The sequence below is a fragment of the Eretmochelys imbricata genome, chromosome 10 (assembly GCF_965152235.1).
Source record: "Eretmochelys imbricata isolate rEreImb1 chromosome 10, rEreImb1.hap1, whole genome shotgun sequence".
Taxonomy (NCBI): Eukaryota; Metazoa; Chordata; order Testudines; family Cheloniidae; genus Eretmochelys; species Eretmochelys imbricata.
Genome location: NC_135581.1, coordinates 49424783 through 49449114, shown reverse-complemented (window position 1 = coordinate 49449114; position 24332 = coordinate 49424783). Strand labels below are relative to the sequence as shown.

Below are 24332 nucleotides of genomic sequence, written 5' to 3'. Positions count from 1 at the left end.
GTTGGTGAAAAAGACCATTGCTGCTTGTCTGCTACCACTTCAGCATGCAGTCTCCTAATGTATGTTGCTTTCATGGCTGGCCAAGCCAGAGGCTACAGCAGAAACTTGGGGAGTAACGGGAAGACATATTAGAATGAGATGCACATGCAAGCCGCAGCAGGAGCCCCTGCAGTGAGGGTAAGCTATATGACTGCTCATCCTGCTGCTCTACTCCCTGTTTGCGGTTTCTCCTCCATCCGCCACAGACTAATCAGATGGGAAGGAGGTTGGCCCTTGGAACCTGACTCTTCCCGCTGTAATAGTTATGGCTCCTGCACAGCTACTTGGAATCATGGGCATCAAAGTACCATTGGGGTATTAGAATCATAGAATATCAGGGTTGGAAGGGACCTCAGGAGGTCATCTAGTCCAACCCCCTGCTCAAAGCAGGACCAATCCCCAACTAAATCATCCCAGCCAGGGCTTTGTCAAGCCTGACCTTAAAAATATCTAAGGAAGGAGATTCCACCATCTCCCTAGGTAATGCATTCCAGTGTTTCACCACCCTCCTAGTGAAAAAGTTTTTCCTAATATCCAACCTAAACCTCCCCCACTGCAACTTGAGACCGTTACTCCTTGTTCTGCCATCAGCTACCACTGAGAACAGTCTAGGTCCATCCTCTTTGGAACCCCCTTTCAGGTAGTTGAAAGCAGCTATCAAATCCCCCCTCATTCTTCTCTTCTGCAGACTAAACAATCCCAGTTCCCTCAGCCACTCCTCATAAGTCATGTGATCCAGTCCACTAATCATTTTTGTTGCCCTCCGCTGGCCATTTTCCAATTTTTCCACATCCTTCTTGTAGTGTGGGGCCGAAAACTGGATACAGTACTCCAGATGAGGCCTCACCAATGTTGAATAGAGGGGAATGATCACGTCCCTCAATCTGCTGGCAATGCCCCTATGTATACATCCCAAAATGCCATTGGCCGTCTTGGCAACAAGGGCACACTGTTGATTCATATCCAGCTTCTCGACCACTGTAACCCCTAGGTCCTTTTCTGCAGAACTGCTGCCGAGCCATTCGGTCCCTAGTCTGTAGCGGTGCATGGGATTCTTCCGTCCTAAGTGCAGGACTCTGCACTTGTCCTTGTTGAACCTCATCAGATTTCTTTTGGCCCAATCCTCTAATTTGTCTAGGTCCCTCTGTATCCTATCCCTACCCTCCAGCATATCTACCTCTCCTCCCAGTTTAGTGTCATCTGCAAACTTGCTGAGGGTGCAATCCACACCATCCTCCAGATCATTTATGAAGATATTGAACAAAACCGGCCCGAGGACCGACCCTTGGGGCGCTCCACTTTGTACCGGATGCCAACTAGACATGGAGCCATTGATCACTACCCGTTGAGCCTGATAATCTAGCCAACTTTCTATCCACCTTATAGTCCATTCATCCAGCCCATACTTCTTTAACTTGCTGGCAAGAATACTGTGGGAGACCGTGTCAAAAGCTTTGCTAAGGTCAAGGAACAAATAATAATAATAATAATGGGATTTCTGCACCTTTCTTTGTCTTCCAGCACAGGATATTTGCAAAAAGGCTGATGACAGCCCACTCATCCATCTGGTGCAGAAGGGAGATGTCTGCTGGCAATGATGGAACCCATCAGAAAATTTTACATAAAAGTCCAAATACAGTTACTGTACACATTTTTCAGACCCAATTTCAACCATTGCCTCGTATTCCCAGTCCATGGAAATGAATCTGTAAGATCTGTCATGCCAGAATATAGATTCTTCCCCACAAGGACAAGTTTTTCCTAGTGAAATTCATCCATCTGGATTAAGTGTTTGAAAAGCTTCATATCTCTGCTGTTTTTATGCTGAGCTCTTAACCCTGTTCATTCTTCTCGTGCCTCTAGGGCCAACCCTTCTAGTTCAGCTTTCCAAAGGCTTGCTGCAACATTGCATGCCCCACATTCTTATGTCATAGAGTCTCTCTGAGGAAGAAAAATGTTTGTCTTTTAAATCCTGCCCCTCTCTCTGTGTAAAGAAAAATAGTTCTTTTAAACAGAGGTTAGCAGCAGAACAAATGTTTCTCCTTCTTGCCTGTCACCTCTCCCCAGCTTTCTTAACATCCTTCACTTCACTGCCTCCTGCACAGGCTCTTCAATATTACAGAATACAGTCTGAACTTCACCCTTGGAGGCAGATGAAGAGGAGGAACAGGCTGCATATTAACTACCACTTAAAAAAGTCCTTAAAAGGCTTCCAAACTATGCAAGAGGAAAGAAGTTAACTCTGTAACAGCTTTCTCAACTGAATACAGATGACAGCTTTAAGGAATCGTGCAATGCCATAACATCTTACATTTGAGACCCTTACAGTGCTTTTTGAACATTCATGCATTAACCCTCACAACATCCTTCTGAGGTCATCACTAGGAACATCACTAAGGAACGTCATTAAGTTAGCTTTAAAATGTCTGTAATTTTTTCCTCTCCAAGCTACTGATTTATTCTTCATACCTGGATTTGAAATCTTCTCTTGAATTAGCTTTGAATCGTAGTAATGTAGGGCTGAAATGGACCTTGAGAGATCATCAAGTCCAGCCCCCTCCACTGAAGCAGGACCAAGTAGGCCATCCCTGACAGCTGTTTGTCCAACCTGTGCTTAAAAACCTCCAATGATGGTGATTTTACAACCTCCCTTGGAAGCCTGTTCCAAGGCTTAACTAATCTTATAGTTAGAAAGTTTTTCTTAATATCTAACCTAAATCTCCCTTGCTGCAGATTAAGCCCAGGCCTTCTTGTCCCATTTCACCTGTTTCTAAGGGGACACTATTGATGGGAGGCAGTGAAATCATGCTTCTGAGGGACATGCAACTAACACACCAGGCACTATAAACTCCAACTTCATTCTATTCTCTATTTCTAAATCTTCTCTTAGCAAATAACATGCACTAATTTTATTTATCTTAATACTGCTGCTACATGACACCTTTCTTTTCTGTTATTTCTGTTCAGCAGCATGCACTGCCAAGTAGTTTGAGATACTATATATAAAGTGCTATAAAAATAATTGGAGATTTGACTGTAGTTCAGAGAATCCCTCCTTCAAACCAAACAAATTCCTGCAACTGGTCACATATTTGGCTCATTAGCTAAAGCCTGGTAAAATGTCTGACGTAGCCTCAAATATCATTCTGTGCACAGACATATTTCTGAGAGTCCTGTTTGCCTGCAAGAAATAACCTTTATTAGTTCAGTACGCTAATAAGGACAAGCCCTTTAGGCCTTCCGCCCCACTCCATTGTCCCATTCTCATAATAATCTATACCTGATGCCCCTTTATTCTTTTAAGTCTTGTTCTAATTGTCTGTCATTACTATCTCTGGTCTAAAGAGAAAATGCTTTGTGGAAAGACATTGGAATTCAAAACTACACTGAAAGTGCTAATTTTATCCTAATTTTTGATATTCCAAGGGATGGATAGGCTATTGCTATTCTTATTAATGCTGTCATTTCTTATTTTTCATTGTAGTGACCACAACAGTATCATAGATCTCCCAGAACAGTAATGAAGGCAGATGAGGAGATTACTCACCTGTGCAGTAACTGACGTTCTTCGAGATGAGTGTACTCCAGGTGTTGGTGTGTCCATGCGCCTTCTCTTGGAGATTTTGATAGCAGTACTCGTACTGGTCATGCATGCGCAGAGCCTGCCCCCAGCATTGAGTGTGCTTTAATAGTACGTGTGCACGACTGGTCTCCTCAGTTCCTTCTCCACAACGGGGGCTACTCCAACTCCAAAGTAGAGGGGAGGAGGGTGGGTAGTGGAGCACCCACAGGGACACTCACATCAGTTACTGCACAGGTGAGTGATGACTTCTTCTTCTTCTTCTTCTTCTTCTTCTTCTTGAGATGTCTCTCTGGGTGCTCCACGCCAGGTGACTTAAAAGCAGCATATCTCAAGGAGGTAGGGACTTTGGATCTGGTAGGAATGCGGTGGATAATACAGCTCTGCCCAATCGTGTATCAGTGAGAGGGCCTTGAGTAAGGGCATAATGCTTAACAAACGCGTGTTCAGAAGTCCAAATGGGCGCTTTACAGATGTCATCCCAAGGAACTTTGCATAGAAAAGCCACGGAGGTAGTTACAGATCTAGTGGAGTGAGTCCTGATGCAGGCTGGAGGAACTGCATCCTTTATTTGATAGCACAATCGGATACAAGCAGAGATCCAAGTGGAAAGTCTCTGTGTAGAAATAGGCGTCCCTTTGGAACATTCGCAATGGAGACAAAGAGTCTGGAAGAGCTCCTAAAGGGTCTGGTTCTCTATCCAAATAGAAGGACAAAACCCTGCATACATCCAATGTATGCCTTGTGGATTCAAAGGAGTTTGCATGCGATTTAGGAAAGAAGGTTGGTAGGTGTATAGGTTCATTGATGTGGAATGACGAATGCACTTTTGGAAGAAATTTGGGGTGTAGTCAGAGGGTAACTTTGTTCTTCAAAAGTATGTTGTAGGGTGGGTCCGCCATGAGAGCTGCTATTTCTCCTGCGCATCTGGCGGAGGTGATTGCTGCTAAGAATGCTGTTTTCATTGAGAGGTGTAAGAGGGAGCAAGTGGCTAGGGGCTCGAATGGTTGTTGAGTTAAGCAGGTTAATACTAAGTGAAGGTCCCACAAAGGGGTAGGAGGTTTAATGTCCGGGTATAGGGATTGGACCCCTTTGAGAAAACGCTTGGTGATTGGATGAGGAAAAACAGAAATATCGTCGATCTTGTCATGAAAAGTTGTAATAGCATCCAAATGGACTTTGATGGAGCTGAAAGAAAGGCCAGCTTGATTAAGGTCTAATAGGTAATCAAGTATGGACGGAAGAGGTGCAGAAGTGGGAAGAATTTGTTTGCTTGAACACCATTGTATGAATCGCTTCCACTTTCGAAGATAGGTGATGCGAGTTGATTGTGTTCTCTACGTGAGAGTACTCTTTGAACCTGTTCAGAGCATGCTAGTTCATTTTAGGAGAACTATGTAGGAACCAAGCTTTGAGGTGAAGCATGGATAGGCTGGGGTGAAGAAGTCAGCCATGTTGCTGCGATAGGAGGTTCGGAGTGAGGGGCAATGAAATTGGTGGGCAAATTGACATTCTGGTGAGGAATGGATACCACGGTTGTCTGGGCCTCGATGGGGCAATCAGAATTAAGGTGGCACAATCTGTTTATATCTCTGTCAGAACTCTGAGGAGAACCGGTACTGGGGGAAATGCATACAGTAAGTCTTGATCCCATGAGATCAGGAAAGGATCTCTTAGAGAATGTTTGCCCAGTCCTGCTCTGGACCAAAATTTGGGACATTTCTTGTTCTTCACAGTTGCAAAGAGATCCAGGGTTGAGTAGCCCTAAAAGCGCAATAAGTTGTGTATGACCGTTTTGTTTATCTCCCATTCATGATCCCAGGGAAAACGTATGCTTAGTTCGTCCGCGGTGGTATTCAGGACCCCGGGAAGATAGGCGGATGTTGTTTGCATGGCACCAATTCCAGGGCTTCATAGCTTCTGTGCAAAGTGAATGAGATCGAGTCCCTCCCTGCCTGTTTACATAGAACATGCAGGCGATGTTGTCTGTCATTATCTGAACATGTTGGTTCCGAATGAATGGGTGGAAGTGACGGCAGGCGTTGCATATGGCTCGAAGTTCTAGGATGTTTATCTGTTGGGAGGTTTCGGTGGAAGACCATAGACCCTGGCTATGTGGTGGGACATGTGTGCTCCCCATCCTGTGAGGGATGCATCGGTAGTCATTATAAGGGATGGAGCATCCTGGAGAAAAGGGACTCCTGAGCAGAGGTTGGAGGGAACTGTCCACCATAGGAGGGAGTCTTTGACTCTGAAGGGTATGGATAGAAGCTTGTTTAGTGTGTGTACATTTGGTCTGTAAATTGTGGCCAATCACGTTTGGAAGCACCTCATGTACAGGCATGCATTTTGACCATAAAAGTACATGAGACCATGTGACCTAAGAGTTGCAGGCAGTCTCGAGCAGTGACCTGGGGACTGTTGCAAAGTTTTGTGACCAGGAGTTTTATTTAGTTGAAAAGGTCTAGTGGAAGACATGATATGCCCGTCAAGGAATTGGGTGCGCTCCTATGAACTCCAGTTGTTGGATAGGAGATAAGGTGGATTTGTTTTTGTTTATTTGTAGGCCAAGGGACAGGAAGCAAGCAATGGAGAGCCCCATGGATTGACGGAAATATTATAACCCCATTTCCTGAGGTAGGCAGTGACTACAGCTAGGAATTTGGAAAAAAACATGGGGAGTGGGGAGAGGAATAGGCTGAAGGGCAACACCCTGTATTGAAAATGTGTCGAACTGAGGATAAAACATAGAAAACGTCTGTGGGCCAGATGTACAGTCACATGAAAATAGGCGTACCATAGGGCAAGGGCTGAAAACCAATCTCCCTGCTCCAGCACTGGGATTATGGTGGTGAGGGTAACCATTTTGAACTTTTGCTTTTTGATAAATTTGTTGAGCCGCCTGAGGTCAAGGATCGGTCACCATCCCCTGGTTTTTTTTTTTCTGTTAAAAAGTAATGGGAATAGAAACCTTTCCCTCTGTGTTTTTTGGGCACGACTTTGACTGCTCCCAATTAAAGGAGATGTCGTACTTCTTGGAGGAGCAGTTGCTTGTGAGAGGGATCCCTGAAGAGAGACGTTGGGTGGGTGGGAGGCAGGGATAGGAAAAGGATGGAATAGCCAATTGTGACAACCTCTAAAGGCCACTTGTAGGTGGTAATGTTCTGCCATTGATGGGAGAATGGGTTTAGGCAGTGACCAAAAATAGGGGCAGGTGGTGTAAGCGCTGAAGTGGGAGTGTTGTTTTCTATATCCTCGACCAAGGCTTCAAATTCGCTTATTAGTTGGAGGGGGTTGCTATGCTGCTGAGGAGTTGGGATGGCGGCGCTGGTATCTGGGTCTCTGGCATTGCTGTTGTTGTTGCTCATGTGATCTATGGAATTTCTCGGTGTACGTAGGGTAGTGTGGTCACTGGTAAGATTGGTATCTATACTGTCGCCTTCTGGTCACAGGGGTTTGGATTCCTAGAGACCAAAGAGTTGCCTTTGAGTCCTTCATGGAATGAAGTTCATCATTCGTTGTGGGGGCAAAGAGTTTGTCGCCATTGAAGGGGAGATCCTCAATGGTACTCTGGACCTCCCGAGGAAAGGAAGAGGACAAGAGCCATGAACCTCGGTGCATCACAACTGCTGTGGCAGTGGATCTTGCTGCAGTATTGGCCACATTGACGGTAGCTTGAAGAGCGGTACGGGAGATGATTTGTCCCTCGGATACTATGGCTGTAAATCATTGTTTCTTTTCTTCTGGAATGTCATCAATAAAGTCCATGAATTTACTGTAATTTTTGTGGTAATATTTTGCCAGAATGGCTGTATAATTAGCAATGCGAAATTGTAATGTGGAAGACGCTTATACCTTACGTCCGAGCAGATCTATTTGTTTACTGTCCTTGTCAGATGGAGCGGGGAAACTGGTGTTTGTTCTTTTGGTTGACTGCATCTACTACCAGCAAGTTTGGCATTGGATGAGTGAAAAGGAATTCAGAACCCTTGGAAGGAATAAAGTACTTCCGATCTGCTCGCTTACAGGTAGGTACGCTTGCAGCCGGAGTTTGCCAGATGGCCTTGGCAGGTTCCAAAAGGGCTGCATTGATAGGTAATGCAATCCTAGAAGAAGAAGAGGGCTGCAGGATGTCAGTTACTTCATGTTGCTGTTCAGGAACTTCCTGCAGGTTAATTCTTAGAATTCTTAGCTCACTGGCAACTCTTTCAAAGACATCCTGAAATGTTGAGAAGTCATCCGAAGACATAGGGGGAGGAGGAAGCAATGCTTCATTAGGCAGAACAACTGGGTCTACTGGATTAGAGGCAGGCGGTGACTGATCCTGCGGTTGTGACGGGGCTGCCTGATGTCTTGAGTCAGTGGCAGGTTCGTCAACTGGTGGTACCGAGCAGGTCTCGCACCTGGCTGTGGCATAACGAGTGTGGTCCCGAGTATAAAGTGCCCATGGAGCCCAATATTGCCACTGTGGTGGGAAGGGCACGGGTGGTGCCATCCAGGGGTTTACGCACCATGGGGCAGGATCATGGGAGTAGGACGAGATAGCTTTTCTATGACCTTTATTGATTGGGGTCTGTGGATGGGAGATCTGATAGGGAGAAAATTCTCCCTGCAGCCCAGATTCCTCATTACGGGAAGAAAGCTGTCTGGACCTTGCCTGAGTATCTGGAGAGAAGTAGGTGTTAAGTAGAGGTGACTGCAAGAGAGGTGACACCAGCAGGTCCCTTGACTGTGTGATTTACGGTGCTGCAGCGCCTCTGTGAGGTGAGGTCTGCGCGAGAGGAATTTGCTGTGAAGGAAAGTCCCTGGTGCTCCACTCCAGGGACTTCTCTCTCGAAGAAGAACTGGATACATAGAGATGACATGTCTGAGATACATGAGGTCCACAAAAAAAGAAAAATGGTAAAACCATTCCAGAACATGAAGAGGGGGATAAAAAGGAACTCAAACTGGACATTCCAGTTTGAAGAGGAGAAAATAAAGTCTGCTTTTTTGAAAGAGGCTTGGCAGGTTCATTCAAGAGGACAAGGAACATCATGATGCTGGACTATTTCCAGAATAAGAAGGAAATGAAATTTGAGGACCAACAGTTTCAAAGAAAAATCTTCGATAAGTACATAAGGTCTCAGTAAAAGAAGACAGCAAAGCTGACCTGACAACTGCCCTCTGCACCTATGCCTGTACCACTTACCCTCCACAACACAGTTAATTAATCAAGACAATTCTACTACCTAGACTACCACTAAGTCTCCAACTTATTCATATCCATTACCCAAACATTCCACCCTTTCACTCCCCCAAAGAAAGGAAAATTAATATCCAGGAGATGTATTTTATGGCTGGATGCAATATTATCCCCCAATTGCCTTTATTTTTATAAATATGCTCCACTGGCTTGGATATTGCAGCTGGTCTGCATGTATGTATTTGTATCATAAAGTAGATTCTGGAAAAGATTCTTTGTGTGATTAGCAGATCAGCTGGACTGATCTTTAATATTAATACAATAATAATTCACTCCTTGATACATTCTGACTTTAACTAATACAAATTACTAACAAACCATGAGAAAAACACATAACTATCAACAGTATAATCCGTCCTTTCACAAAAGCATAGAAAGCACTTCATAGTAGCAGTTGCTGATAAATGCCCAGTCAATGCATCCATGCTACTACACTGTGAAATTACTCCTCGTACAAATTAAGTGAATTAAATAATTACACAATAATTAATAAAGAGAAATCCACCTCCAAAATAGTAATACATGATTTCTAACTAAAGGAAAAGGAACGTTTAGTTAACCGATATGCATGATATATCCCCAGTTCCTCACCATCAATTTGTGAGAGGTTGCACAGAGCTGTTCTATATATGGGCTGCATGTGCCAATATAAGTAACAGCTATGAGTAAGTTTGATCAGGTCAACTTTTCCACATACACACAGTCAAACACACAGAGATAACAGATTATAAAGTCAAAAATCACTATGAAGTCTATGTCTAGTCTTACCTCCTGCATAACACAGGCCACAGGACTCCCCTGGATTAATTCTTGTTTGAACCGGAGCATATCTTTTAGAAAAACATCCAAATTTGATTTAAAAATTTCCAGTGAAGGGGAATCCAACACTAACCTTGGCAAATTATTCCAGTGGTTAATTACCCTCACATTGAGATGACAAGTAGGAAAGGTATGGGGGGGTCAAATGTTCCCCCCGAGATTGGCATGCTTGGGGCGGGAGGTAGGGTTGCCAACTGTCTAATCACACAAACCCAAACACCCTTGCCCCGCCCCTTCCCCGCCCCTTCTCAGAGACACTGCCCCACTCACTCCATTGCTTGCTCTCCCCCATCCTCACTGACTTTCTTTCACTCAGCTGGGGCAGAGGTCTGGGGTGCAAGCTCTGGGAGGGAGTTTGGGTGCTGGAGGGGGCTCAGGGCTGGGGCAGGGGGTTGGGGTGTGGGAGAGGGTGCTGGATGCAAGCTGTGGGAGGGAGCTCAGGACTAGGGCTGGGGATTTGGGTGCGGGAGGGGGTTTGGAGTGCTGGCTCAGGGCTGGGGCAGGTGGTTCGGGTGCAGGAGGGGGTTCGGGGTGCGGGCTCTGGCTGGACGGCGCTTACCTTGGATGGCTCCTGGTCGGCAGCGCAGCAGGACTAAAGTAGGCTCCCTGCCTGCCCTGGCCCTGTGCCTCTCCTGGGAGCGGCCGGCACATCCCTGTAGCCCCTGTGTGGAAGGACAGGGGGCTCTGTGTGCTGCCCCTGCCTGGAGGCACTGTCCCCGCAGTTCCCATTGGCCGCAGTTCCTGGCCAATGGGAGCTGCAGAGTTAGCACTCCGGGCAAAGGCAGTGCACAGAGACCCCCTGCCCCCTCCCCAGGGGCTGCAGGGATGTGCCAGCTTCTTCCGGGAGCAGCGTGGAACCAGGGCAGGCAGGGAGCCTGCTTTAGTCCTGCTGTACCACCAGACATTTAGCGCCTAAAATCTTCCAGTTTGGCTTCAGATTCTGGGAGATTCCCGGCAAAACTGTGAGGGTTGGCTCATCTTTCTCGCCCTGCTCCTGCTCCTGCTCCTCAGCATATGTGGCTGCTCTCCCCGGCAGCTGGGGGGCGGGGGCGGGGGAAGAGTGTGACGGAGCCACTTCTGCCTGAGAGGCAACAGTGGCCCGCTCCCTGCCCGGACTTGGCTTCAAGGGACAGGGGCTGAGCATGCCAGGGGAGTGGGGAGCCCTGGCTCACTCAGCCCGTCCCCAGCAGCTGAGCCCAGGCAGGGAGTAGGCCACCACTGCCTCCCAGCCAGGCCCTCTCAGGCAGAAGTGACTCTGTCCGTTCCTGCCCGGCTGCAAGGGAGAGCGGCTGAATGTGCAGGGGCAGAGGGAGGTGGCAGGGAGAGAAGGACAGAGCCCCCCTATCTCTGGTAACGTGGGATGGGGGAGCATGGCAGTCCCAACCTGGGCACAGGGTGGGAGGGAGGGGTCACTGGGCAGAGGAGACATGTGGGATGGTCACATGTCCTCCCCTTTAGATTGTGCCCCCCCAGTAGGGGGAAGCATGAGTTGTTTATGCCCTTATTGTTAAAAATGTGCACCTTATTTCTAGTCTAAATTTGTCTAGCTTCAATTTCCAGACATTGAATCTTGTTATGTCTTCATCTGCTAGACTGAAGACCCCATTATCAGTGTTTTGTAACCTATGTAATTCTCTACAGACTGCGATAAAATCACCCTTTAACCTTCAGTTTGATAAGCGAAATAGATTGAGTTCTTTCAGTCTTTGACTCTAAGGCATGTTTTCAATCCTTTAATCATTCTCATGGCTCTTCTCTGAATCCTCCTTAATTTTTCAATATCTTTCTTGAACTGTGTACATCAGAATTGGACACAGTATTCCAGCAGTGGTCAGACCAGTGCCAAATACAGAGTTAATATTGCTTGTATTTGATATTTCCCTTTTTATGCATCCATGGATTGCATTCACCTTTTGGCCAGAGTGTTGCACAGGGAGCTCATGTTCTGCTAATTATCCACCACAACTCCCAAGTCTTTTCCAGAGCCACTGCTTCCCAGGATACTCTGCCATCCTGTAGGTAAGTCCTTCATTCTTTGTTCCCGAGTGCTTTTGAGAATACTACTCTACATGTGTAACTACCTGACTGCATATGCAAATTTGTCAAGCCTAAAATTATTCTAGGCATAAAATTTCAGGTGCAAAATCAGAGGCCAGGTTGAGGCTTTTTAGAAAGACAAGGGCATAATGTCTCTTTCAAAAACAGACATACAAAATTTTCGTAAAAAGTCCTTAAAAAGGAGCATTTTGGGTATTGTCCCAAATATCTCTATATTTACACAGATTTTTAATTTCTATGTAGCCCAGGCACAAGAACAGTTCTTCTGGTTTAATATATATCTCTAATTACTTCAAAAGCTGCATTACTTACACAAGAGAATATTCTCTTGTCGGATGTGAATTACAAAGTTAAGATGTGTGCTACCTGTAAAAACAAAAACAAACACCCCCCCATAAGAATATGTAAAAATAAAATGTAGTGTGCATTTGCAGAAGATGAGTTTTAAACTTCAGTAACTATGCTGCTGTTAAATTACTCTTATTATTTTTATCTACCCAGGATAAAGACCATTTTTACGTTACAGATAGAGTGTGCCGCAAACTGTATTTTGAACTGAAATAGTCCTACTTACAAGTACCCCCCAAAACATCCAAGCTAGTAAACTACAAGGGCTATATTCTAGTTTCAGTTACATCAGTGAAAATCTGAAGTAACTCCACTGAAGTCAATGGAGTTCCTGTAGAGTTATTCTGCTGTAGCTGAGATCAGAATCTGGCTCCTATTTTTTTTTAACACTTAGGTAACAAACAATGAAACCAACCCCTCTCTCCTTTCCCCGCAATTATACAAATTCAATTTTTGGAGTATACTAGGTAAGTATCAATCAGTTTTAAACCCCAGGAGACAGGTATTTATTTAAATGGAAGAGCTATACCAACCCTACCACAGCTATGATAACATAATAAGTCAAAATTATTTATGTATTTACTATGATCTACCAGTACAAACATTCCATTGTAAATCTGAACTAGAGAAATAAAACTGTAGGTGCAAGTTTCAGTGAAGAAGGCACTGAGTCAAATCAAAGTATATCATTTTTTTTCTTCTTCCCACTCAGACACAAGTACAATTTATTGACTGCATAGAATAAATAGCATTTGTCATTTGGCAGTTGTGAAACCTAAAAAGAAAGAGGAATTATTCATAAAATCTCCCAACCTGGCCCTCACTTGATCAGTACTAGAAGGAGGGGTGAGTGAACAAATCAGCAAAGAAAAGTTGCATTGGAGCCAGAGAATTCCATGCCATTTATGGCAGCATTGCTTTTTACAGCTTAGGCTTGCCAGACCAAGCCTAAGGTTATCTATTAACTCCTTCACATCTGGAAACCTAACTTAGGTGACTGAAAATCTGAGAGAAATCTGAGAAAGAGAAATACTGTCTGCTCCAAATAAAAGCCAAGGGATACCATTTTACATAACTTTATACTGGGGTATTAATATGTGGGAAATATACTGGCAAAACAACAGACTGATTGATCTGAAATTCTATCACCACATTTCAGATGAGTCTATCACCTCTTTACTATTACTATTATCATTATTTAGTATCTGTATTACCGTAGTACCTCAGAGCCCTAGTCATGGACCAGCACCCCATTGCTTTAGGCACCCAACAAACACACAACAAAAAGACAGTCCCTCTGCAAAGAGCTTACAATCTAAGTATATGAGACAACAGATGGGTAGGTAGACAGACAGAGAGACAGATAGGGGAGTATATGGAAACAATGAGTCAATACTGCCAGCATGATAGGCAGGGGTCTCAGCACACCAAAAGCAGAGCCATTGCCAAGTGTTTTATAGACATCACAGATAAGGAGAGTTTTAAGGAGGATTTTGAAGAAGGAGAATGAGTAGTTTTGCAGATGTTTACGGGGAACACCTCCTCAGTGTGTAGGGCAGTATGGGAGAAAGAAAAAGGTGCTTGTCTGAAAATTTAACAAGTGAGCAATGGAGGCTGTCATCATGGGCTGACCAGAAGTGAGTGTGGATTATGAATGAGAGATGATATGCAGAGTGGGAGTGATTATGAAGGATCTTGAAAGTGAATGTAAGCAGCTTATGTTTGATGTGATGGAGAGGGGGAACCACTGGACGGATGCAAAGAGAGCTGCTCTTGCCTCCCTGAGTTGTCAAGGGGGAGTTCCCCAGGGAAAAAGGATTGAGCATCCTGTGACTTACTGAAGAAAGAATCAGTCTTTACACCATGACGCATGTTTGTTCTAAAATCTGAGCCCTAGTCTACACTAAAAAATTAAGTCAGCTTAACTGTGTCACTCTGGAGTGTGAAAAATCCACACTCCGAGTGGTATATTTAAGCTGATCTAACCCCCAGTGTAGATAGCACTAAGTTAACAGAAGAATTCCTCCATCAACCTAGCTATCGCCTCTTGGGGAAGTGAATTACCTATGCTGATGGGAAAACCCTTCCTATTGGCAGATGTAGTGTCTACATTGAAATGCTACAGCGGCACAGCTGCGTTGCTGTAGCATTTTAAATGTAGATGTAACCTGTAATAACTGTCATCAGCATTAAAACCTTTCATGAGAAACTTAAGCTGAAATGTATGAAATGGCTCAGGAGGACATTCTCGATGTCTCTATTTAAAAGGCATTTTTAATATAAGTAGTCCTTCAATAGAATGAAACCTAAGGGCTGAATGGAAGCTGTCACATAAGAAGCCACTGGCAATGAGTGGTATTTCACACCCCGAGGGATTTAAAATTTCTATACCAGATGTCATCAGGATCATGGGACATGGCTATCCACACTACAAATGGCACCTGTAGTATAGAGATGTTAGTGAACCAGATCCACTGACTTGGCTGTCTTTGTAGTGCAGCTGTGCCCTAATTTATTTAAAAAAAAACCAAAAACCACATGCTTAAAACCACAACTAGCCATCATGCCTTTGAACAATTCCATGGGAGAGCCCAAACTTTGAGTTTCCTCATCTCAGCTGGAGCATTTTATTACATTAATAATAAATAAATACATATTAAGAGTTACATTATGCTTTTCATCTTCAAAGTGATTTATAAACAATAACTAAGCAATGCTTCATTTGTGGAACTGAGTCAGCCAGTTGTCTGCTATTTAGCCAATAACAACCACAATACTTTCACTGAATATTTACCACTCACCTATCTATAGAATTTATACAACCGAAGGCTTCAAAATTTAGGCCTTGATCATGCAAACACATGTCAACATGCTTAACGTTACACTTGGGAGCAGCCCCATTGCAGTCAGCCAGTCTCATCATATGCAAAAAGCAAAACATGCTTAAATGTCTGCAGGACTGGGGCCTTAATGAAAATCTTTCAGCATTTTGATTAGTATCACATATATTTGAAAATAAAGGAAGTACAAAATAGGTCGGTTTTGATTGTTTTTGTTTTACTAGGAAATCTTTAATATGGGACAGGAATTCACTGATGGCTGGATGCATGATGCAGCATGTTCTTCAGAACATACATCTTTTCAATTGGTCTGCAAGATTAAAAGTAAACTAACTTTTTTAGAATAAAATTCAATTATATTCTTATTTACCAAGATGCTTCAAAATATGCCAGGAATCATCATCTAGATTGTAAAAGAAAAAGTTCTACATTTCACTAAAGATATCAGGAAAAATATTTTAGTTTAATAATTGTTCTGAAAGAGTTAAATAATCTATACAACAGTTATTTCAAAACTTTTCTCTGGTAAAATGACTTTGAAAATATAAGAATATGGAAAAATTGTGGCTCTCTCAAAAGGCATCTCTTACACAAGACATTTAACATAGATAACCCAAAGACTATTTTTTGTATTTTTACAAATATTCCCCCTACCCTCAGTTTTAAATAATTTATTGAAAGTTTAGAAATGAAATTCTTACTGAATTTTGGATAAGTCTTTATTTCATCACTGGCTTCCTTCTGCAGGTTGCTCATAAAGCATGAGACAATAGCATCTTTTTTCAACAAAGAACTGTAAACTGATATTTAAAAAGTAGGTGAAGTTTGGGGTCAGTGTTTCTTTAAGAACGCTATTTTTTCCAAAGGGTGTCAGGTGATCTAAGAGATGATAGGGCTCACATGAAGATAAGCCATCTAAGTGGGATGGAGGCTGAAGTTTGTCTTGTAAATGCACTTACCTAAATTGCTGTATGTAGCACTGCAAGGGCTCAAGTCAGAAGAATCTGAAGTTTCCTCATTTTCTTCTTGCTCTTGTGGGACATGGGAAGTTGACACTGGTATGACCGAGGCATTGCCACCAATGTCCTGCTTCACAAACACAGCTCTTGGAATCTGAGGAGACAAATCTTCCACTGTGGTCTCATCTGGCAATTGACTGAAACAAACAAACAAAATTCACCTGGTGGCCAAAGCTACCTGCCATATGTTATTAGTAAAACACTAGGTTTGGAATAATAAAATGCCTTTGGGTAAAAGGCAAAGAACTGGGAAATGGAAACAAAAATGTGTCCCTTTTACCTCTCCAAATTTTTTACAATGACTTTCTAGCAAGTTGTTTTTCTTTCTCCTCACTAAAGTGCATTCACTTTTCACTACAGTATTAATGGTAGGAAATATCTTTCGTACCAAAGTATCACAAAATGTTTCACACAGTTGAGTATAGTCAACACATGTAAGTACATGCAATGCACAGACATAACAATACTGTACATTGTACAGCATCTGTAGGATTTATAGGGCAGCAACAGTGATTAAGGTTTGTTTTTAAACCAATTAGAAGGACTTTGCTTTAATGAGAATTATACATTTACGCAGAGAAGAATATACTCCTAAACTCTCTAGGAAATGCATAAAACTTTAAAGCTACATTTTCAAATTCTGGCAACATAATAGGAATTGTCACACTGGAACACAGACCAATGAGTCCATCTCATCCAGCATTCTGTCTCCTTATAGTGACCTGCACAAAATATTTCTGAGGATTAAAACCCAGGCAATAATGCATCAAGCAATGCTAGGGGATATTTCTCCTTCTCTGCTCCCAACTGGTGGGAGTCTTCTTAATCAAATTGTGAAGACTGATAGCTTTACATCATAATAAAACTGTGAAAATAAACTATTTAGTCATTTTACAAGTGTTATATTTATAGAATATAGTTCAAAATGATGCAAAATATATACCAAATAAAAATTAGTAATGTCCAGGTTTACCCAATGAATTACTGCCTATTGCAGTTATATCAGCAATTGTCAAGAATGGTGCCATTTATAACATTTTAGACATTGGTTAATGACATTTCTGTGTCTACACACATATACACACATTAGGGATCAACTTTGGAGAGTAAAATCTCAGTAGCTCTCATGATTTGGTCCTGATCCTGAAAGATACTGAGAACCCGTAACTTCCATTGACTTCAACAGAAGTTTAGGGCAGACACTTCACCAAGGAGAGACTTAGAACCTCCCAGGATCTGGCCCTATATTTGTATATCAGTGTATCTTTTAAAATGAAAACTCAGAGCTCAATCCAAACTTCTGATGAGCTGGAACACAAGTATATATTTTGTAAACCTGCCCCATTGTGCTTGTGTACACAGCACAGCAGCCGATTTTCCATGATACACTGGTGATCTTACATTTGCATATCAGAAGGAAGACTGTGCCCTTACAGACCTGTTATGAATTGTAAAAAAAAGTTTCTATACCAACTCAAAACTGACAGGCCATAGAGTACAAAATGCAGTCTCCCAACCAATCTATAGTCAGACTACAAACACTAAAACATGCTTGTACTTTGCATAATACAAAATTCCATGTATAGTACGCACATGCTACTTCAAATTTCATACTTGTGCAATTTTAAGTGCAGACTTATGAAAACAAGAACCATCAAAACATATTAGTAACAGAGCAGAGACAAAATGGCTAAGTTCAAAAAGCTGTAATTTTAATCATTTAGTGTCAAAATCATTGATCACTTTTTATTAACATGCATGGGAATGGTGCAGACAGCACACTATATGCATCAAAAGATGTGCACATTAAAGAGTTAACCAAAGGCATTTCAAATTAAGACATACATTAAATCAAAGCAGGTACAACGTTCTTAAAACCAAAGAAATCATCTTAAAGACCTGAGGTTATCCTACCACCAACAAATCTTATACATACCTGTATGTATCTCTCCAGTAAAAATATATTTGTTCAAAATAAATTGTCTATAATAGGTCTGCTATTCTGATACTACTATGTAACAGAAATTCTCGTATCTTATAAAACAATTTTAGTATTGAATGGCAAGGTACAGAATACACTAATTCCCAGTCCCAGACACATGCATGCACATACATTAAATCTAAGTTCAGAAGCATTTGCCAAACAAAGAATATCAACAGCAAGAGAGAGAGAAATAGAGAAAAAAAAAAGTGAACTCACCCACTATACTCACTCACACAATTCCCCATTAAAGGAAATTCTCTCAGGACCTTCTTGAGTCTTTTAATCATGTCTTGAAACTCTGGTGAGCCATTGATTCCACAGTGTTCTGGTGTGCTACAAGTTGTGCAAGCTGTGAGCAACAAGGCTGAACTCTGCACGCAGTGATATCACCTACTGCACCTTGATGTTTACTTTAGGGGGTTGGTCTGAGGGATTTGCTAGTATACTTTAAGGAATGTACTATTACCTAAGTTATAGCCCAGCCTTCTTAACTCTCTCACTGCTGTAACACATGAAATATAGTTTAAGTTCTACTGGAACACTATTTTATTCTGCCATGTATCACATTAACTAGTCAAGTAAGAACAGTTTCAACTGTAGCTAACACCAAATGTGTTGTAAGCCTTTAAAGAGCTCTAACTAACCTAACTTTAAAAGTCTGTGAAAATTTTAATCTGTATTCAAAGTGATATTAATATCTAAAAAGAATAAATGAATTCTTTGAAAACGGCAGCAATGCGATGCCATGTTGTGATACCTGGGAGCAAGCACCTCTCTTTTTATGGGAGAAAGGGAGCGGTTCTGAGTGATCAAGCTAAGACACCCTAATACACTCCACCAGTTGTTTAACGGAAGGTCAACTGTTACTCATCACCCACAAAAGACAGAAGTAGGAATAGAGAAATATGAAAAGAATTCCTTACTACTAATTAATGCATAAGGATCACTCAGAACATGTCAATATTTTTTGCCTTATCTGATCATTTAAAACTTTATTGTTAGCTTTCTGGAAAAACATAATACCTATAAAAATTACCATAACCTAGATGAGTGTGCTCTGATATCCCCTAGTGGCTGATACCTGCAAGATCATAATCTCGTATACATGAGATGGACTGAGGCCCCTGGTCTTCTACTGATGAATTGCAAAAATTCAAAGGAATTTACAGATATGTTTGATTCTATACAGACCTCTGAAATCCCTCTGGATTTTTAAGGTATGAAGCCTGAACTCCCTGAATATGAATAAAGTTTGAGGAAAAGTACAGGCAAGTTAATGGCCTGAGATGGAAATCAAACATCACTTTAGACAGGAACTTAGAATGAGGATGAAGAATCACCTTATCTTCATGAAACAGTGTAGGGAGGATAAACAACCAAGTTTGTATCTGAGTAACTTTATGGGTTTATATTACGAGAATAAAAAAACAAACTGACATGCTGGATCAAACCAGTAGCTCCTGTAGTTCAGTTTCCTGTCTCTGACACAGGAACAGATGCTTCAGTGGAAGGTGAAAGAACCCCACAGTTGACAATTTGAAACTGCCAACCCATAAAGGAAGTTTCTTCCTAGCTCCTGACTGTTAGAGGTTGACTTATTCTCTAAAGCATGTGGGTTTAAATCCCTTCTATTTTTAAAATTCTATATATACAATTTTCTCATTATCCATACAATAAGTCTAATCCTTTTATAAATTTTACTAAATTCTTGGCCTCAATGATATCTAGTGGCAATGAGTTCCACATTTTAATCACTCCCTGGCAAAAGGTATATCTTTTTATCAATATTTTTGTAAATTTGCTGCCTTTCAATTTAATTGAATTTCCCTTATTCTTATATTTTGAGAAAATACATACAGGAGTGCTGGATTTACCATCTGTACACCATTCCTTATTTCATATAATTATATTATGTCCCCTCTTATTCGTCTTCACTCTAATCATTCTCATTCTCTTGCTGACTGTCTCTGAACACCCATTATTTTTGCTATATCCTTTCTGAGATAGGATGACCAGAAATGAATACATGCCTACAACAATACTGCACACAGAAATGAAAACTGTATTCAAGGAATGTGCATATCATTGATTTTTGCAATGACACTGAAGAATACTGCTTTCACAGAGAGATTGTAGAGAGAAGATTCTGACAAAGCTTCAAAAAAGATTAAAATACTATTATGTAAGTAGCTTGTGCTCCAGAGGGAATATACAGAACAACCCTTTCATAAACTTGGTTACAGCAGGGTGAATGAAAACTGTTGGTCCACACTTCAAAGGGTAGAAAGTCAAAATGACAGCCAGGTAGACCTTGACTGAACTCTGACACTGTTCATTGCTCCAAGTGGAGTAAACAGTTGAAGATGAAAGTGATGGAGGATCATCTCAGGTCCATTACATTTTGAGCTACCTAAATGTAGAATCTCTCCCATTTCAGTAAATAGGTTTGCTAGCTAAGGTCTTCCTGTTTTCCAGGATGATCTTTTGGACTTTATCAGAACATTCCTGAGTTAGTTTTCTAGCAGTCCAGAAGATAAGTTGACAGCCCAAAAGGCTATGAATTCAAGTAGAGAACCTCATCCCAATCCTGAGACAAGAGAGAAAGTAAATTGGGAAGATGGATTTGCCACTTTTATATCAATTCTAGATGGCCCCAAGTTGGGACTTTCAACAGTACTCTGATTCCTTATTGTATAATTTTCCAGATGGTCTTTGCGATCAACAGGATTTGAGAGATGGAGTAACTCCAGACCCCAATCCAGGAGAATGGCATCTAGCAGTATTGTTCCTGCCTGCCTATGGAGTAGATCCAGAGATTTTTGGTATTGTCTCTGGTGGAAAAGTGATTAGCTAGGGCTTTGCCCCATTTACAGAAACGTTAATGCAGGATTGAGTCCTTAGGAGATTGTTCTTGCAACTGATTATATTTTGCCTTGAAAAACTTGCTAAGACATTTTCTTTTCCCAAGAGATAAAAGGCAATTACAATGAACTGATGGCAGGTGTTCCCCTCCTAGATCAAGACAGTCTGCTATTTATACTGGCAATATCAGGCTTCCTTTGGCGTTTGGCCCCAGAGTGGATTTGATTTAAATCAAATTGATTTAATTCATGATTTAAATCTGATTTTTTTAAAAAAAAACATTGATTTTTGTCCACCCTGTTTGGCCCCCAAGAGAGCTGGCATGGGTCCCGAAAAACTATTTTATTTTTTTAAAACAAAATAATGACATAAAAATAGTATCCACAGACCGAAGAGAATGGACCAAAAAGACAAGGGGAGCACTGAGGACACTGAGTGTTTTCAGAGTTTGTTGCATCTTCTACACTTCAGGAAAGAACTGTAGGGTGGCTGGGGCCTATTTACACTGTTGGAACCCTGCACAAGGGATAGGGGAGTTTGTAAAGATACTGATCCCTGTAGACAGTTTTCCAAAAGATTTCAAGCTCACATTCCAAGGGTGAGTTAATCCCAAGAACAGATCCATGTGGGCAGTTCTCAAAAGCAAACTCTCTGTGCAATGTGTGAACATGGTATCATTATAAAATCCTAAGGATACCAAGGCATTTCTAAAAGTCTTGACATCTGTAATCTCTCACAATTATGGAACCTAATATTAAAATCTCCAGAATTTATAACTGGATCCTGATGTATTGTATAACTTTACAGTGGAGTGTCAGACATTACTGTTAAATTCAGAAAGCATTACAAAAATTTATATGGACCTATCTAAACATTTAATTTCTTCAAGCTGTAAGATCCATAGATCCTATGATGGGCTTGAGGCCTGTTTGCATCTTGATGGAACTCAGACCTGTCAATCGCTGGCACAGTTTATGACCTTACTGATGAAGAGATGACATAACTTCCGGTATGGAAGTTGGGGAACCTTGAAGGTTTCTTCTTAAGAAATGTATGTCTCAATCCAAGAGACAAAGCTGCATGAGTGCAGAAGATGGTGAGTTCTTTATCTTGTATGCCTCAGATATTCATAATCTGATGCACCTAGATATCAAAGACTTTGAAGTCTTTTTGTTCCTTACAGCGAGGCAACGAGACAAAATTATGAACTTTATCTTCTGAATTCTTCAGTTTTCTGTAGATATGTTTTTATTATTGTGCAGACATCAAAGCTGTTCCACAGCTTTCCCATTGGACACAGTGGCTTGGGACAGAAAGCTTGCAGAACTGTCTCCTTTGAGACTTTAGGAATAAAAGATTGCTTTGTCCTGAAAACCACGATCTCAACATGAAAATAGAGTACTGGGGTTCTGTGGACAGAACTCTTCATTCCAACGCCCATCAGGCAGACGTAATTGCTATTAAAAAACCCAACTGTTAGAGAGGGAACACTGCCTTTATAAGTTCAGAAGAATATCTTATGGGGACTGCAGCAGTGTCTTATTGGAAAACCCGGGAGGTGGGTGGGCACAAACCCTGAAGGGCTTGAAATCAGCCCTGCGAGAGGGCTGAGGCTGTGAGAGGGCTGCTGCTAGGGAAAGCAGCAAGCCTTAGCTGATTGGGGAAACAGCCACAGCTGTGGCCACGCCCCAGTCAGGACCCAGCTGGCCTTTATAAGAGGGCAGTGGGCCAGGAGGACAGAGTCAGTCTCTCTCTAGATGTTGAGAGGGAGGTGCCTGACTACTGGGAGCTGAGCAGGGTACCTAAAGTGGACCAGAGCTGGGGAGCTCCAGCCTGAGAAGTCCCCAGGTTGCAGGCCTTGATGAAGGCCTAGGAAAAGCGTACTGGGGTTGCAGAGGGCAGCCCAAGGGTAGGCAGAAGCAGCAGGTCCAGACCCTCCTTGCCGGTGATGAGTGGCAATTATACTGCAGTCCGCCCCAGTGAGCGGCTAGATGGTGACGTGCAGTAGCAAAAGACTGAGGTGAGGTAGGGATAGAGGGTGGGGGTTCCTGGGGGGGGGGGGGAGAGACCCAGATCTGTGGGGGTACTGCCAGGGGGCAGCACCCTGGGGCGAAAGGGGTACCGGAGTCTGGAAGGGACTCAGGGCCCAGCGGCAAGCAGGACACCGGCCTGAAGAGGGCTCTCCGGAGGCTGGAAATGCTAATTCCCTGGACTACCAGCAGAAGGTGCCGCACCGGTGAATCCCGCCCCGTTACAGGGACATTTAGCAACAGAATGACAGCCAGTGATGGGGCCACCATGTGTAGTTGTGGAGAATGGATCAGAAAAAGTATCAGTGTCTGCATGAAGTGATAATTATTTTGACCTTTCCCATATGCTGGATATAACTGATGTGCATACCAGTAGGGCCTCATTTCTAAGCCAGTGATGGACATCTCTATATTCTTCCCTCAAAACCACAGGAGGCCAAAGACCCATTATAGGGGTTTTGGATCTTAGTACTCTGGAAAATATTTTTATCAAGACTAATCTTGTTGTAACCAACTCCTCTAGGAAGAAGTCCATTGAATGAGCTGTGATAAATAACAAAAGAAAATTGTAATTCTAGCTACTCTCCTTCCCCCCCTGTAAAAGTCACATCAGCTGTGACATTCAGCCATATAGCCTAGCCTAAATTGAGAACAACGAGACTTCATCTTTCTACTAAAATACTCTACATCAGTAAAAACAAAAAGCTTTGCCAAATCATGCCAAGAGGCAGCACAGGGGTTCACAACATAATCCAGACAGCAAGGGCTGAGAACTACTCACATTGATCTCTAGTATTCCTCCTTGAGGTCAATCCAAGAAGCAGTATTGACTTGCTCTACAAGAGAAGCTATCGCTAGCCCTTCTCTGAAGCAGAGGGTATACCTATGCTGCAGCTGGGAGTGAGCCTCCCAACCCGGGCAGACAGACTCGCACTAGCAGGGCTTGAGCTAACACGCTAAAAATAGCTGTGTGGGCCTTGCAGCTGCATCAGAAACTCAGGCTAGCCACTGGACCTCAAGCCTAGAGTCACAATGTCCACACAGCTATTTTTAGTGCTATCTCGAGCCCCACTAGCCTGAGTCTGTCTACCTGGGCTGGGATGCTAGCTCCCAGCTGCAATGTAGATATACTCAGAGAGGGCTGCTGTGATAGAGAGTTTGTGAGGGAGGAGTGACTGTGAGGAATGGTGGAGGAGGTATCCCACAAATCCTCTGGAATAAAGATGATCTTTACTCTAGATTTCATATTTTCTCTCTCCCCTTGAAACTATCTTTAGTCATCTTCCATTCTGCACAGACATAACACAAAGCCTTAAATGCAATTTCCTGCAAAAGAATCACTCAAATTACCAGGGTGAGCAGGATTAACTACTGCACCACCAAACAATAAATTTTATTTACAAATATTTGGTAAAACTTAGTTACTATGATTTTTTTTTTAAAGAAAAAGAAAAAAAACACAGTAGGAAAGGTTATATCCTGTCTCAATTTGAAACCTTTACCGGAAA

At 42.4% G+C, this 24332-nt stretch overlaps 1 protein-coding gene across 2 annotated transcripts in view; it reads right to left on the bottom strand.

Annotated features, from left to right (window-relative positions):
• The window catches only part of PEAK1 (pseudopodium enriched atypical kinase 1), a 218660-nt gene that overhangs the window by 29227 nt on the left and 165101 nt on the right, over positions 1-24332 (bottom strand). For both annotated transcript variants that reach the window (XM_077828480.1, XM_077828481.1), the window contains one exon: positions 15889-16085. In XM_077828480.1, the coding sequence (XP_077684606.1) occupies positions 15889-16085 (197 nt within the window). The remainder of the gene's footprint in view (positions 1-15888; positions 16086-24332) is intronic.